Source organism: Drosophila rhopaloa, unplaced genomic scaffold (assembly GCF_018152115.1).
Source record: "Drosophila rhopaloa isolate 14029-0021.01 unplaced genomic scaffold, ASM1815211v1 contig_163, whole genome shotgun sequence".
Taxonomy (NCBI): Eukaryota; Metazoa; Arthropoda; class Insecta; order Diptera; family Drosophilidae; genus Drosophila; species Drosophila rhopaloa.
Window position 1 is genome coordinate 14,299,462 of NW_025335043.1, and position 16,299 is coordinate 14,315,760.

A 16,299-nucleotide genomic window follows, 5' to 3' on the forward strand; every position below is an offset into this window, starting at 1 on the left:
ATATGTACAATTAAACAAAAATAAGGTATCTTTGGTTGCTTAGGGCTTTGTTGTGAAAAGTATTTTTCAATTTCACTAATCGACGTCAGCAGATTATTTTAATCAAAACAAGATTGTGTGAGAACTAAAAATGCTTGGCAACAAAACCGAGTATAAAATACTCAAATCGGTTTTTAAGAAAACAATATAAAAAGTGCCTGAACAACCCGAATCAATATGTTAAAACCAAACATGACTTAAGACTATGAAATTTGACCTCTGCACAAGATGCAGACCACCAAAATGAGTGGAAAATTCCCAGATGATAAGAAAAACCCCACGAATGGTGAAAAATGTTCCATTCATGTTTCCGTTGAAAATCCGAGACTTAGGGTCCGATTTTTCTATCTGCTGGTGGCCTCTTCTCAAGAAGTGGTCCCTTCCACATTCGATTTGCGACAGAGTTTCAGAGTTTGTGCAGTCCAACAAACCCATTAAGATGTTGTTTTTAAAACGGAATCGACGGAAACAGATTACAGATTGTCAGGCGAGTAAACAAGAAATGCATTTCATATTAGGTTTATTTCGGAGTATATTTATTAGCACTGATTTTGTGATTTTACGATTGCGATTTTTTACTTTCAATTTACTTGTTTAGCTAATTGCAGTGTGTTGTCATCAATATTAATTGGCTAGTCGCAGTAATTGCTTAGTGTAGTGTTTTTATGAACTTTTACAATCCTTTTTTTTGCGCTGGCCAATTCTGCTTTTTAATGTTATGGAAGGGTAAGCTAATTTCTGATTCATAAGTGTGAAAGTATTAATAATATGGCAACACACATTCATGCACACAAAGAATAAATAGAAACCGAGTTGGAAATAAACAAGGGAAATACAAATGATACGAAGGAACAAAAGAAAGGACCAATTCAAATAAAAGATAAGTGACAGGTGTGAAAACACAATAAAAGCAAGATCGTTTTCGGAATATTTCAAAGAGAGAAATGTGTTTTGGAAACTCCCCGATGGATTCACACCACCGCACTTGTCGAGGCTACAAAACCCGGCCAACTTTGTTTGCAAACGGAGAACTAAAATAAGTATTTCGAAAATGTTTCAAAACCTACAAGCGAACTGAGTTAAGTTGAATATCTAATGGGTAATATAATTTTCTTGATTTAAGGCATTTGCGGGACTTCAAATGTTTCAACGTATTCGTGACAGGGGATCTCGGGCTCAAAGATTGGAGTTAGAGACCCGATTAGATGGTCGTATTATCCTCTGCTCGGTTATTCTGGTTGGGACGGTTTTTCGCAATGAAAAAGGCACGAATGTGTTCTGTAGGTGTCTTACATTTCGTTTTTTTTTTGTGTTATGAGACTGGCCCCTACTCTTTGAGAATTTCGGGGCAACAGCTAAATTACTTTTATCATTTAATTTGATTTAATTTTACGAATTTTAAACTGTTTTTTTTTGGATTTGTTGTTATTTTTTTTTAAGGTTTTTATAATTGGTTAAATACGGTGTAAAAAACGCTTACAAACAATTACCCAAAAATAAACTTTAACTGAAGTACATTTTCAAAAAAATAACAATTATCTTGAGATGCGGCACGCGTGCGATCTGAATCCGGTTTTTCGAAAGGCTGACTTCAAAAAAATCCAGCGGAAGTTGTGCGATTTCGTCATCGATCATCGATCGCGTGCAGCATCTGAATTTACTGGTTTCATTAATTGTCTTTAAGGTGTTATTTTTATCATTTTTCGTAAGTTATAACGGTTCGATTTTGTTTTGTTTTAGTTGGTGGCACTGTTTAGAGGCGAGCTTTTCAAAAGCTATATTAAGGACTTGCGACGAGACGAGTGAGACACATGCGGTGATTATGCGCTGCCGGCCATCGGGTCCATGGGATCCTCCACCTGGAGCGGAGGAGTTTCCACCTGGCCACGGCCGGGGTCTTAAAGTCAAATAGAGACAGAGTGATAGAGAGAAAGAGAGTATTCGTATATACGTATGTTGATAAGTATTATATGCTAATTGGTAATCAAAAAAGGACTAGTTGCTAAATTTGGTTTTTCCTCGATAAATCAAAGTCGGTTGGATTATTGTGGCCATCGGAACTGGGGTGACGTGTCCATGGGTAGTGGAAATTTTTCAGATATAATCCGATAAGAACGAGAGCCTTGGTTTATCATACATACACCGGCATATGTATGCGGTTTTATTGCAACATTTCGAAATTATAAGGTAAATAAAACTACGTACGCAACACAAGTATACAAAGTAAATACAAGCAACTAAGAATACGAAATACAAATACTAAGTGTTCTATAAATATTTATACAAATTAAAAACAAAGTGAAAACAACGGCACAGTCACGCCCATTCACACAGACATACTAGCTAACGAATAGAAAACGCTCTTGAAGCTTGCTTTCTTGTTTTTTTTTCTTTTTGGCTGCTTAACAAATTGGGGTGGACATTTTGCATTGATTTGGCTGCTTTGGCTGCCCGGAAAGTAACCATCGGTATAAGACATACTATCTCTACTATATCTCAGCTAGAAACTTTCCGAACAGCCCGCTTGGTAACAGAAAACACAGACTTCTCTAGCTTCTCTACTTAAGTACTTAAATGACTTTCAGGCATAGCATACAGTACAATACTTTAGCATTATTTTAAGGGGGATAGTACGTTTCATAGATGTCTTGACAATACGATGTTGCACACACATATATATCTAGAATTGAATATTATTAAACATGCGCTAGTCAATAAATTACACAGGTTAATAATTAGAAAAAAACGAGACACTCTCTTGAACGTGCCTTGGATTAACTTAAACGTTATTACAATATTATCTTTATATTCTGTATTTTAATTGAAGCTGCCCTTAAACCGTTCAAGTCTGTTCAGCGAATTCCTTAAGTGTTCTACGCTTTTGTTTGCATTCTCAATTCAAATGGTTCTTTTTGGTTTTGGTTGGCTTTTAAAAAAGAATTCCATTCGTTTTGTTTTTTTTTTTTTGTTTTCGTTTATGTTTTTTAAATTAATCATAAAAATCAGTCAGTCCAACGCCTTTTTTGTTAGTTACTTAGCTTCTTCTTTTGGTTGTGAGTTCGTGTTTTTGTCGGGGAAGTCTGAGTGCCATCGGTTGGATTTTGGGCCCTGTTCGAGTCTGGGTTTCGGGGTCAATTCTAACCGAGATCTACTGCTACTCTAACGCTCCTGACCTTCTACTTGCTGCTTTCCTCGCTTTCTTTTAGAATAATTACGTCTAGTTGCCATTAGGTTTGATAGGTTAAAATGTAGTACGTATGTATAATAGATGTGTGTTGTACAAATAAATTATATTATCATTACATGCATATAAATATATAACCGATTAGATATATGTTTATATATACGCGCGTGTTTTTTTTCTTGTGTGTGTTCTGTATGCATATATATAGACTACAATATATACTGCGTATGCTTTTGGTTTTTGGCTACTTTGATGCTTATCAACTAGAATTCAACTACTTCTTTTTGGCCGCCTTCTTTTCGGCCTTGCGTATGGCCTTCTCGCGCTCGCGCCTCTCCCTCTCCATGTCCTTGCGCTCCTTCTCGATGTTGGCCTTCAGGTCCTTCAGGCGCTTCTTCAGCCGGTGCTTGTCGTCGCCGCACACGCCCAGCGTTTTGAAGTCCTTCGAGTCCAGGGTGAGCAGCGCTCCGCCCTCCACGTTGTGCTCCTTGAAGACGGTGATGTAGCGCTCCAGCTCAATGCCCATCAGCCAGTGGCCCACCTGGAAAAGGAGAAATATTCAATATATTATGGTTCTATAAAGTAGAAGTAAGTTATTGTGGATTTGGTAGTCTAAAATGGATATATGTATTTTTTAATATTATCCTGAATCGATTGCTAAAAAGCTAAGGACTATGAAGATTATCTTGTGCATTCAATTTTCCATTTAACTTTAACTGTCTCTGATCTTATTTTGGCCAAAGCTGAAGGAATCCTTCGAGGCTAAAAGTAGCCATCGACTTACCTGATCCTTGGTCCATTCGTGAACAGGTCCACCCTTGTAGGTGTAGCCAGCTGCCAACGCCTTGCGGTCGGAGAAGCTGGAACTGGATCCGGACAGATCCAGGGTGCGGCTGGGCGAGTAGCCCGGCGAGGAGCAGCCGGAGGACATGCTGGTGGGCGAGGGCGGGCCGGTGGTGTGGGCGGACGGCTGCTGCTGGATCTGCTGGTGGTGCTGCTGCTGCCAGGGCACTGTGCCGGGCGGGGAGAGTGATTGTGGAACGACTTGTTTAACTTTAGATCGGTTACGCGGTTTACGAGTTAGTTGAGAGAGAGAGAAAGCAGAAGGAAGATAGAAAAGTCTGGGTTAGTAAGATCGCACTGGACCCTTTGGCATTGCGACGCAGAGCACATGGTATCGATTTGAATGGTTTAGTTTAGACATTCATAAGATATATTTATAGAGAGATATACATATGGGGAGATGCGAGTAATGTAAACGGATAACAGCTGCAATGAACTCTCAAAACCTTCGCATAATATCATATGGTTATAACAGAATAACAGTGTTCGATTAGTTGATTTTGAACAGTAAACATATGTACAGTTCTGTATGAAATGAGATGATGGGCATGATACGTCTTTCGTTTCGGGATGGGATCGATCTACGGGTTAGTCTACGGTCTGGCTAGAGAGATTCGGAGGATTGTGCTGGTTTGGTTGGTTGGTTGGTTGGTCATAGTTCACCTTTGGGCTGGGCCTCGTTCACCGCCTGGCGGATCTCGTTGATCAGCGTCTTGCAGTTAATGGCCGCGGCGCTCTGGCTCTTGTTGATCTCCGTGTAATCATCGCTGGAATGTCGCGAGGATCCATCGCCGAGGCGCCTGCAAAGGTCGAGCAACCGTATAACAGAGTGCATAACAGTTTTTGAGTGTGTTTTGTGCCCATTAGATTACCCAATTTTTCTACATAGTTATTATTAAGCCCATCTGCCGCCATACAAAATTTGGAAGGTCAAAAAATGACTAACAAACAAATTTCAGTATATACTTTCTAAACCCCTTTAAATTGCACCCTCTAAAAGTAAAGAATATTAATGTTCTATCTATCTACAAAATGTACGACTCAACTATGTTATAATCTGCAAAAATGAATGCGTTCAATAAATAAGATTTAAAATGCAATAAGACCAACTCTCAATTTATGGCATTATGAAAACACATAACTAATAATTGTATCGTATGACTTGATACTTATAAACTCCACTTCTCTAGAAGAAATCCCCTGAGTGAACCCACCAACTCTCTGGAGAGCCAAACCCACCTCTCGCGATCGGACAGCGCCTGGTTGAGTTGATCCGTAAAGCTGGATCCGGGCAGTGGAACCTTGCTGCCATTGGGCGCCACCCGCCTGCGACTTGGATACATCCAACTCTCCGCTGGCTCATTCTCGGCGAGCTTGTCGTTGGAGCCCAGGATGGAGTCGTAAGAGCTGTTGAGATCACGATTGCTGCTACTGGCTGGGCCCGTTCCAAAGGTGGTCATACTGCCACGATGGAAGTCGTTGAGCCCGTTGTCCGCCGGGGATCCTATGGCATTCTTGAACATGTTGGGAATACTGGTGGTCACCGCCTGAGCCTGTTGCTGCTGCTGCTGTTGTTGCTGCTGCTGCTGCTGATGCTGCTGCTTGCTGGGATCCTTGTGCACCTGGGCATACAGCTGATTGATCTGTGCCTCGCGGGCCGTCGACTGGTTGGATGAACTGGACGAGGCGGAGGAGGTGGAGTTCAGCAGGATGGCCGTGGTGGTGCCCAGGTGGCCATTCGAGGGGGTAGTGACCACACTGGCCATGGCTGGCGGATGGTGCTGGAGGAGATTGTTCACGTTGGCCAGCAGATGCGAGTTGCCGTTGGACAGGCTGATGGTTTCATGGGTGGTCGGAGCTCCTGCCAGATTCAAAGCCGATCCCTCACGCTCCTCCTCCTCATCCGTGTCATCCAGGGTGCAATCCGAACTGCGACTGTTGCTGCGGCTGCGCTTGAGGAGATTCCCATTCGAAAGCTGGCCAAGATCACTGGCGCCTCCATTCGAAGTGCTGCTGTTTCCATTGGCTGAGGGCAACTGGCGATTGGCTAAACCACCACGGGAGGCTTTTGTTTTAGAACCGATTTTTTCGATTGGCAGGGTGCGATTTTTTATTTGATTCGTGTTTTTCAAATTGATTTTGGTTTTTTTTCGATTCAGATTTGTTGTAGTTGGGCAAAATGAGGGCGCAGCGTGTAGGCGTGGCAGTCACAAAAACACAACGAGCAAAGAACGTAATACAAACATGAACGATATAATACGATTTAACGAACGAGAACAGACGGCACACAGAGATCAAATTAAATCGAGAGAAATGGAAAGAAAGAGAATAACAATTAGCACACAATGACAATGAAGGAGCACAAAAGAAGAAAGCAGCAAAAGGAAATCAAGAGGAGGAGCAGTGGTGGAAGCTTTAGCCCAGGTGCAGTTCAAAGCACAAAGAACAAAACGATTGCATCAAACAAGATTGCCGTGGTTTAAGAAATTAATTTGAAAGGGAAAAATTTTACTGATTAATAAAAACAAATATATTGGAAATTTTTAAAATTTTTACTTTTAGACAAGTATTCTATGGTACATTGTGAAGCCGGAGTGCAATGCATTATTATAAATGCTAAAAATAAATAAAAGTTCAAATCCAAAAAAATGGCTTATGGAAAATACTACTCAACCACATTGAATATGTTATATTTTAAACATATTTTCTTAGAAAACCATGACAATCTTGTAGTGAATGAGTCAAAAAGTGCTTGGGTAAGATAATGTTTAGCGGTGAGGACTCACCCAGATCGATTTTGGTCTTGTTAACCGAGTTATCCAGCAGCTCGTGCTGCGGCACAGCCGCATCTAGTTCGTCCTTGACTGGGACCTTACGTTCCACAGTGGCTGTCTTTACTCCATCGCCATCGGGTGAGAGATCGGAAATCTCCGTGTCCGACAGCTCTGTCTCCAGCTTGTGGAAGAGTGGCTTCGGCGGAGTCTTGCGCATCATTTGGGGGGTCAGCTTCAGGGTGGCACTGTCGTAGGGCAGACCCACGGGGAAACCAGCCTTGCGCTGCGTCTCCTGCAGCTCGTGCTCCAGATTGATCACCCGATCCTTGAGCTTCTTCACCAGCGCATTGTACTCGGTGTCCTTCTCTTGGAGCAGCTGCTGGTAGAACTCCTCGCGATGGCACATGTCCAGCTCCCGCTGCTGGTACTCCCTCACCAGCCGCTTGGCCTTGTTGTACTTCTTGTCCAGCGCCATGTACTGACCCTGGGACTGCTGCAGCATGTTCTGCAGGTTGGCCGCCTCCTTCCGGATGTTGCCCAGCTCCCGTTCACTTTGCCGGAGCCGCTCACTAAGCAACTCGTTCTCATTTCCCGTCGTCTCGAGCTTGACCAGCTGGGAAGGGTTAAAAAAAAATGTATCAGTACGCCATACTTCTTAGCTTAAAATTATTGTGCAATTGATTGATGAGATGATGTTGGGAAAATAATAAATAAAATAACAGAAAACCAACCTTTCGTTTTAGATTTTGAATAATCTCTTCCTTTACCAGACAACCCATTTCGCTCTGGGAGAAATAAAAATAAAGAATAAAACTACAATGTTAAATCAAGAATATAATGAAATTAAAAAAAAAATACAACTAAAATAAATAAGAGCTTAACAACAACAAACTATAGCAACAAAAAAAATCAGTTTTAAATTTAGTACAATAAAATATTACACAAATTATAATAAAATTTACTAAGTTAAATTAGTTTTAAATTACAAGTTAAAAATTAATCAAAGTGTTTTGAAAATGTGCTCTACAATTTTTCAGTATCTAAAATTTCGTTTTCAATGATATTTTCAAATCCAATTACCGCTTTGTGCTGCATTTCAATATCCACACAATTTTGAAATTCAGCAAAAGGAGAGAGAAGAGAACACACAAACACACAAGTTAAGCACGGCTGCAAGAGAGATTCTTTCCGGGATCGGCAATCCTAATGGGACGCCCTAGAGTCCTTACCTCCTGTAGCAGTCGCTTGAGCGACTCTACCTCCTGCGAATGGGTGGCCTCCACCTCCATGGGATGCTCCACTTGTACGGGACTCGATGGTCCCTCGCAGACACTCGAATTGGCCGAAACCGGCTGGGTGGAGTCCTCGGAATAGTCGAGGGTGCGGCGCAGGTACTCCTCTTGTTGGCTAAAATAACTTTAGATAAATTAATATTTGTTGATTGGCTTTATCCCTAATTAACTAACCGCTTCAAGCGCTCCTCCTTCTCGCGATCTGCCTGCAAACTCAGTCGTATGAGCTGGGCTACCTCAGAGTTTTCAGGATCGCGCTCGCGTCCGATTTGGAATTTGACTAGACCGGAAGTATTGCGCAGCACTGAAGCTGCATATGCCTGGGTGACACCCACGAGACTCTTGCCGTCCACCTCAATGATCTGATCGTTGACCTAAAAGTTAAAGAGTGTTATTAATTACTGTGGTTACATAAGGGTCAGACCAAGAACCCACCTGAATGCGACCGTCTCTGGCTGCTGCTCCGTTATCGGTTATGGTTTTCACAAAGATTCCTAGTTTCTCTAAGCCTGCATCGGCGCCAACGCCCATGCCAATTATACTGAGACCCAAACCCTCAGGACCTTTCATCAATTCCACGGGGAAGACGTGCATCTTCTCCACGCGCTTTTCGAGCTCGTATTCCGCTGAAGCGGCCACAGGATCGACATCTTCATTCCGGCGATCGTAGTCGTTGACGGAGAAAGTGGAGTACACGTGGATGGGTCCGGAACTAAAGCGAACTTTAGGATTCTTGCGCACAGTAATGGGTGGATAAGAGCAGTCGTCGTCGTCAAAGTCTAAAAGACCTATTAAAATGAGAGTGATTAGTGGGATATAATCTCTATTCAAAGCTGATCCCAACTTACCAGGCACTTCCATCCAGAAGTTGCCATCTTCGAAGTAATGCACTCCCGCCTCTACGAGCACTTCCTTGCTCCTCACAGGCGGATATTCCGGGATATAGTACTGACTGTCGTCGAGTTCGGTGACCCCAGTGCTCAGAACCGTCGAGTTGATGGCTTGTTCGGCATCTGCCAGGGAATAAGTGGAATTGTGCTTGCTGGAGATGATGCTGTCGTCGATGGTAGTGGTTTGGTTGAGTGTGGCATCCGATTGCGTGGACTCCACGGATACTATCGACTCGTGCAGCGATTCTCCACTGGTCACGTATGTGTGATTTAGATCGGAATGTTTCTCTTGCAGATCATAGCCGTTTTCTAGCTCTTCTCGTTGACCTCTTCCTGAAGTTACCGAAGTGATTAGCAGATTCTCTAGACTGCGCTTGGGTGCCTGTAAAAGGATGTAAAAGGTTGATTATTATTCTGTTATTTTAGTAGCTATATATTGCATATGAATTGCATACAATTTGTACATTTAAAACCCAGAAATAAATAAATTTAAAAAAAATGAATTCGATCTTATTTCATTTCGATCTTTTTAGCTAGTAATTGTTATTTTTCGTAATTGTTTTCAAATCGAAAATATCTAATGGATCGCAAAATATTTGTTTGTGTATCAATTCTGAGCCACCTACTGATTTTCCAGGACTTTTAATCAAACAAAAAGTCCCGAGAATCGTCAGTGGTTTCTGGGACACCCCTGATACCAACGCTTCCTACCTCAAGGACATCTCTTAGCCACTCGGGCTCGTCGTCGTCGTGGCGAGTGGTGGCTGTGGTGGCCGTCGAGGGGGTGGTGGTGGTGGTCTCTGTTTCCGTGCTGTCGGCCTTGACGAAGGTGGCATTCAGAGCGCTGGAGGCATGGCCAAAGCCCACAATGTCCACGGCTTCAACGTCATCGGAATCGCCGTCAGCATCGCCGCCGTTGGCATCGAACTCGGCCCTAGCGTGGTCCTCCTCCTCGTCGTCCTCCTCCTGGAACTCGTCCTCCTCCTCGTCCTCGTCCTCCTCGACAATCGCAGGGACAGCTGCAATTTGGATGTCCTGCTCCCCGTTGGCAGCGGCGGCCACTGATGATTGCCCGGGCAAATCCTCAATGAGATTCTTGATGCTGGTCGGCGATGTTGCTGTGGCAACAACGGCAGCAACTGCCACGCCCACACTGGGGGCGGCGTTGAGTATTTGCTCGACTTCCTTGGCCTGTTCGTCCGACAGCAGCGACTGTTGTCTGTTTGGGATCAGAAAAATATAAATATAAAGTTTATGGTACCTCTCTGGGGGTCAACAAAAAAAATAAATAAAGGGCAAAAATACAGAAAGCAGGACCAACCTGATTTTGTTTTCCAAAATGCTACGCAGACAGGATACAACAGGACAGGACACAAGCACAACAATAACAGGCAAATTACGATAAATAAATGAAAGTAAACAAATTGAGAGAAATGCAAAAATTATGAAATATTTATAGAAACATGCAAATCATTTTAAATAATACAAATAAATGAACACCATTACGTGCGCCGCTTAAAGATTTATAAACGTTGCAAACGCAGCGAGCATGTAAATAAAATTAAAGTGCATATAATAACTGTAATTAAGTGGAGAGTTCAGCAGTCGACAAGAGTGTGCAATTAAAATGTAATGCACTTTTAATTTACACTATCCAGCGGTTGGGCTTCCAGTTTTCGCTTCCGTTTCCAATTCGTCAACTCAAATTGGGTTTATTTAGAGGCTGAGTTTTTAAATCAATTTATGAGCATATTTATATCTTCCAGCTGACTATATTCCTTTAAAATGTCCCATTATTATAAAGTAAACTTAAGATGCCGTCAGAATGTTGTTCTTTTAAACTCCAAAACGCGAGTTCTTAAGCATCATCATCCACTTCGAAAGTGCCAAGAACTTGTATCACCCCTCAAGTGAGTAACCTTACTATTTCCCCCTTTAATTAATAAACCCAACAAGTCGCCCTTTAATTGCACACAATAATAAAGTAAACTTGAGGACGTGAAATGCAGTCAGCGCCGCAAAGTACGCAATGCCAAATTAAACATGCACGCTTACACGAGCACGTAGCCCAAAGCGAGTTGGGTGGAAAATCGGGTGAAAAGTTATGTCGCATACGCCGTGTTGCACACGCAATGGCACCTGAAGTGAGTAAAACAGGTAGAACTGGTAGACAGTTGTCAGTTAGCTGGGTGCATTTAACGTTTAAGTGTTTGTCACTCTCACTTGTGCGTGACGTCACGTGTAAGGTGGATATCTCTACCTGTCGCAGTGTTTGTTAATTACTGCCAACAATTGCCAGCGACAACGACAACGAGGACGATACCACACGGAGAAAATGACTTAATGAATAAAACAAATATATGAATCTTGATATTTGTTAAGGAAATTGTAACTTTAAAATTGCATACTAATATAATTCAAAATAAAAAGTGGCATTAACCTGCATTCTACATATTGTTTAAACATTAAATGAATATATAATTGAAAGCATTCATATTTAATATTGAACTATTAATACACATATAATTTGTCTATGATTATGACATAAATTCCATAATTTTAAATACTTTGAAATTTCGAATCCTAATGTATACCATCATCTATTTTTTTTACTGTGCATTAAGAACGTTGCTAATCATTGAAACTAACACACAGAGCCTTAGTTGCTGCAAGTGGTTGATTATGTTGTTGATAATAAGAGCCAAGTGGCAGACACTGAGACAAAAGCAAACAGTCGGGCGAAGAGCCAAAGTGGCCACTTTCCCGCTTTTCCACTTTTCCGTTTTCCCCCAGGTGGTGCAACTGTGTGCCATGCATTTAAATGAGCTTTTCAGCAGAGTTTCAGTGCATTTATGTAATTGCAATTGGAATTGGCATTTTCACACGCAGCCCAACAGACTGTAATTAGCCTGGCTTTCAAAAACATATTGCAAATGGCCTAAAATTCAACGATATTGCCGACAGTTGACGGCAATTTCCATGGCTCCATCGAAAAACAATTCGGATATTTCGATAACCCCAATGCAATCCAATAAAATGCAATAAAACAATTAGCCAGCGATTTGGCAACGAAATCACTATATTTCCCTACATTTCCTGACCACTCTCGAACCAAACCAAACAATCAACAAAAACAATTGAAATAACCGAAACAAAAATTGAAAACTTATTCAAGGGGGTAACTAAGCGGCTTATGGGCAAGGTTGGAAACTGGAGTTGAAAGGATTTAGCTCCCTGCCCGATGATCCCCTGCAGCTAGGCAAAACGAATAAGAATTAGCATAAAGTTATCGCTTTATAATTAAAATAAAAATAACACGCTACCGCTTTTAATTGCTGAGGAGAATGTGGGACAATCCCCTATGCTTTTTTAACCACACCTTCGCAGGTCGCCTAAAGCGAATGCAGTTGCATGCATAACAAAATATTACGCATACGCCGCGTGTGACGCGCGAAACAACGATGACAAAGTTTCGTCGGCGGCGGCAGCGGGAAAATAATTACAAGCAAAAAGATCCAGGGAATGGGCATCAACTTTAACGATATTTAAATAGCACAAACTCTGGAATTATTCCAAACGTGGCACAGTGGTATATTTATGTAAAAATAGATAGAACTTCAAAACTTCGTTTTTGTAAAAAACTCAGTTTTTCTCCCAACTTTAAAAAATAAAAAAAGTAAGAATTTCTATTTCAATACCAATTCAAAACACTTTTTAATTTATGCCAAAGAGATTATTCCTTTTACCCATCGTGCGTTGAGCAAAAAGAAAATGCGAAAGACAAATGCAATTATGCGACGGTTGGAATTTTCCGTTTGTCCCGAGCAAACAAAGGCGGAAATGCCGGAAAAGCCAGAAAGCGAGAGTGTGTGTGCTTCAACACTTTTCGTTGCCTAGTTATTGGAGCACAAGTTGATTAGGGAAACGCAGCGGACATATGGAAAATGCCATAAAGAAAGTTTGCACAGGGCGCCACAAACAAGGTCAGTCTGCTCATTGTTTCGTCATACATTTTTAATTAATTTAAATAACAACGGCCAAAAAGAAACCGCAATGCAAAAGCCTTGCCCCACAAAATGAGAGCGGATTAAACTCACTCAAGAGCGTGCCTTCGTTTTCCAAATGCGAAAATCCTCGCTCTTCGAGTGAGTTTTCCATGTGCTCCAGCTCCATGTGCTTTTGGCCCTGGCCCACAATGACGTCATGTGTCTGACTCGGTTAGCCTTCCATTGTTGTGATAAATTTAACAGAATTTATGTTTAGTCATTCGTGAGTTTTACAGCAAGCATTTTCGTTTATTAATAGCTGTTGGCTTGGATTAGGACGCGTTGGACTAGACTCCATCCTGCATTCGTCCAGTTCGCCAGCACTTTTCAAAGTCACTTGTGTTTGGCGGAGCGGAGAAGAGAAAATAGAGAAAGTTTTGGCCTGGTTGAACCCACAGTCGAAAAAACCAAGTCAAGGTGAGCAATGACGATGATAATGTGACGATGTGCAGAGGATACATATAAGCAAAATTGGCTATTGTTTGCGGTGGGTTTGGTTATCAAAATAGTTAATGTGGGGCAAAATAAAGAGGCTTTTAAAACATGTTAAAATTTCTAAACAATGGATTTAAACGTTGATTTAATCCATGATAATTAAATAATGAGAAAACATTTTTGAAAAATAAAACATTCAAGTTTTAATTTTTTTCGAAATATTGCCTACATATACATAGAAAATCTATGCGGCTGACTTGATTCAATTGTTTTTCTGTCATTATTATTTATAATTTATTTGCATAAATTGGGCAAACACATCAGAGGTTAACCCGTTTAGCACTTAATCATATGCGATGGCAAATTGAATGCACAGATACAAAAGGCGAAACATTCGTCAGAGCGGCTATGAAAATTGAAAACCCCATTTTATCATGGCGAACACGTACGGGAACAGCACAAATTCCACAGCAGAGACTCCGGCAGAAAAAACAATCAGCCAGGAACAATATTTACTGCGTGCGCACCAAAGTATGCAGCAAGAAAAATCACAAACGCAGGATAACGACAAAGGACATGGGGGAAAAAGTAGGGAACTGCTTCAGGGGGGAGCGGGGTTAAGCAGGGAGTGGGGGGAGGACGACGATGACAATGTTGAAAATGACAACTTGGCAACAATTATATTCCAGAACGAGTGCGGGTGTGAGTGTGTGTTGGCCCGCATATGAACAAGAAAATGGAAACAACAATGTCAACAGGATCAACATGGCGTATGAGCAACGTTCAATTGAAAACCCATTCGATTCAAGTGGCACGACAATACGATAAACTGTTCCAGAACAACGTCAACGTTTTCCCCATTCATTGGTAGATTGTGCAGGAAATTGAGGTAATTAAACGCTCGAAGAATCTCCGGGAAAATGAAAAACTTTGCGTCCTTTAATCAGCTCAGAGCAAAGTTACCTGCCTACAATATTTTTTTCTTTTTTTTTCTACTTTTCGACTACGCGGTATGCCAGATGGCAACTACTTAAGTGCTCTGCATACACAAATATGCAGATAAAAACGGTTTTAAATATAATTTTGGCACAACTCGCTCCGGCCACTCTCATCTCGGGGATAAAAATTCCATAACTTGCTACTAAAATGCAAACTTTCGAGAAAACTTTACCCGGGTGGAGTGAGTGCAACACTTTGGCATTCCCACTTGCCGGCAATCAACGTGGTAAATAAAAACACCCGGACTCCTTCACCTATTTATCTTTATCACCCGGCTTTATCTACCGAATTAGCCGAAACTTCACACATCGCGCGCCACAGCGATAAATTCCAGTATTTGCCTCAAACTGAAACTTATGCGAACAACTGAGTAAACAGTCACTGGGACACTACCAGGATACCAGTCACGAGGACAAAACAAAGTGCGAAAGGTGCGCCCCAACCATAAAGTCGCCTTTAGAGAGCTGCTTTTATATCGGATGGGGGAAGCATTAGTGGACCGGCGTTGAAGGAATCGCTAAAGGCGAGTAATGGCGGTAGGAAATATCACAGAGTCACAAGTCGCTGGCAAAAACACCCTCAGGGTGGCAAGGATTAATTTGTTTGCCTTTGAATGGGGGACTTTTAAAGAATATATTTTGTTATTAATCCATTCTATAAATGTCACTTTAAAAGTCACCTTTCTCCTTCTCCACTTCTTGGCAGAATTTTCTGGTCAAGCTTCGAATTTATTAAACTAATTAAGAAAGTAACAAAAAGTTATTTACCGCTTTTAAATAACTATATATTTTCATTTTCCATTAAAATTAAAAACTTTAATCAATGCAAAGAAAGGTTTTATGGCTATTTGAACTTACAGTTCAACGGGGTTTGCATTTCTTGAAAATTAATAAATCCAAACCCCATTGAATAGTCACCATTTTCGTTTTGGCTTCTCTTTTAAACGTAGAGTATCTCAAGAACTATTGAAATAAATACCAACAAATGGGCCAAAGCGTCATTCGTGCTCCATTTCCAAGTTGCCTTCAAAACTTTTGCGTTGCACTTGCAGTGCACTTCCTTTCCCCACCCCTTGCCACCCACTTTGTTGCCATTTTTTGTTGCAATTGAGCAGCAGGGGGAGGTGGAAATAAAAACACTAAAAATAAAAATAAAAAACAAAAGTGGGCAGGACAGGGCGTGCGATAAGCCGAGCACACAAATAAGATTACAACGCCCGAGCAAAGCAGGGGCAACAATAATAAAAGCGAAAGAAATACTAGCACTAAAAACGCGAAACCAAAAACTTTTTTTAAATGTAGTCAAAAGCAAAAGTTCAAGCTAACCAAAAAAAAAAAAAGAAACAAAGATATAGAAAAAAGGGGGAACTAACCGAAATAGAAGGCAAAGTTGAAACCGCTGAAAACAAAAAATTATTGAGAAAGCGTGAACAGAAGAAAGTTGCCAAGTGAAAAGGCAGCGGAAAAAATGTTATAAGCAAAGGGCCAAGTTAACTAGAAAATGGCCAACGGCTAGAGACATCCGAAAAAGACGCCAAAAGGAGCAGCAGCCGCTAAAAAAGTTAATCCTCCAATCAGTTTCAGTTCCGTGTTCCACTTGTTCAGATACACTTGTAAAAAGGCTTAGAGCGTCTTAAGATCGTCTTAGTTTTCTCTTTAAATTGATCATCCTAAATCTTAATAGGTCTCGATATACCAATTACCAAAACAAGGTGGTTAAATTGATGGCTTTTTTATATCGTTTCTGAACTATTTCTTAACTGCAGCAATGCCAACTTCCAAAGTGCAGTTGAAAGTA

At 41.2% G+C, this 16,299-nt stretch overlaps 1 protein-coding gene across 16 annotated transcripts in view; it reads right to left on the bottom strand.

Annotated features, from left to right (window-relative positions):
* Positions 1–2,162: 2,162 nt before the first annotated feature.
* Positions 2,163–16,299, bottom strand: part of LOC108053052 — a 52,025-nt gene continuing 37,888 nt past the window's right edge. For 3 of the 16 annotated variants that reach the window (XM_044458158.1, XM_044458159.1, XM_044458176.1), the window contains 12 exons: positions 10,344–10,364; positions 9,734–10,241; positions 8,981–9,404; positions 8,568–8,920; positions 8,307–8,506; positions 8,070–8,256; positions 7,572–7,625; positions 6,853–7,453; positions 5,306–6,131; positions 4,730–4,866; positions 4,008–4,276; positions 2,163–3,764 (listed from right to left, as the gene is read on the bottom strand). In XM_044458158.1, the coding sequence (XP_044314093.1) occupies positions 3,498–3,764; positions 4,008–4,276; positions 4,730–4,866; positions 5,306–6,131; positions 6,853–7,453; positions 7,572–7,625; positions 8,070–8,256; positions 8,307–8,506; positions 8,568–8,920; positions 8,981–9,404; positions 9,734–10,241; positions 10,344–10,364 (3,847 nt within the window). In that variant the 3' untranslated portion in view covers positions 2,163–3,497. Of the gene's footprint in view, positions 3,765–4,007; positions 4,277–4,729; positions 4,867–5,305; positions 6,132–6,852; positions 7,454–7,571; positions 7,626–7,920; positions 7,930–8,069; positions 8,257–8,306; positions 8,507–8,567; positions 8,921–8,980; positions 9,405–9,733; positions 10,242–10,343; positions 10,365–16,299 lie in introns of all 16 variants that reach the window. The other 13 variants (XM_044458166.1, XM_044458160.1, XM_044458170.1 and 10 more) reach the window with 13 other exon arrangements.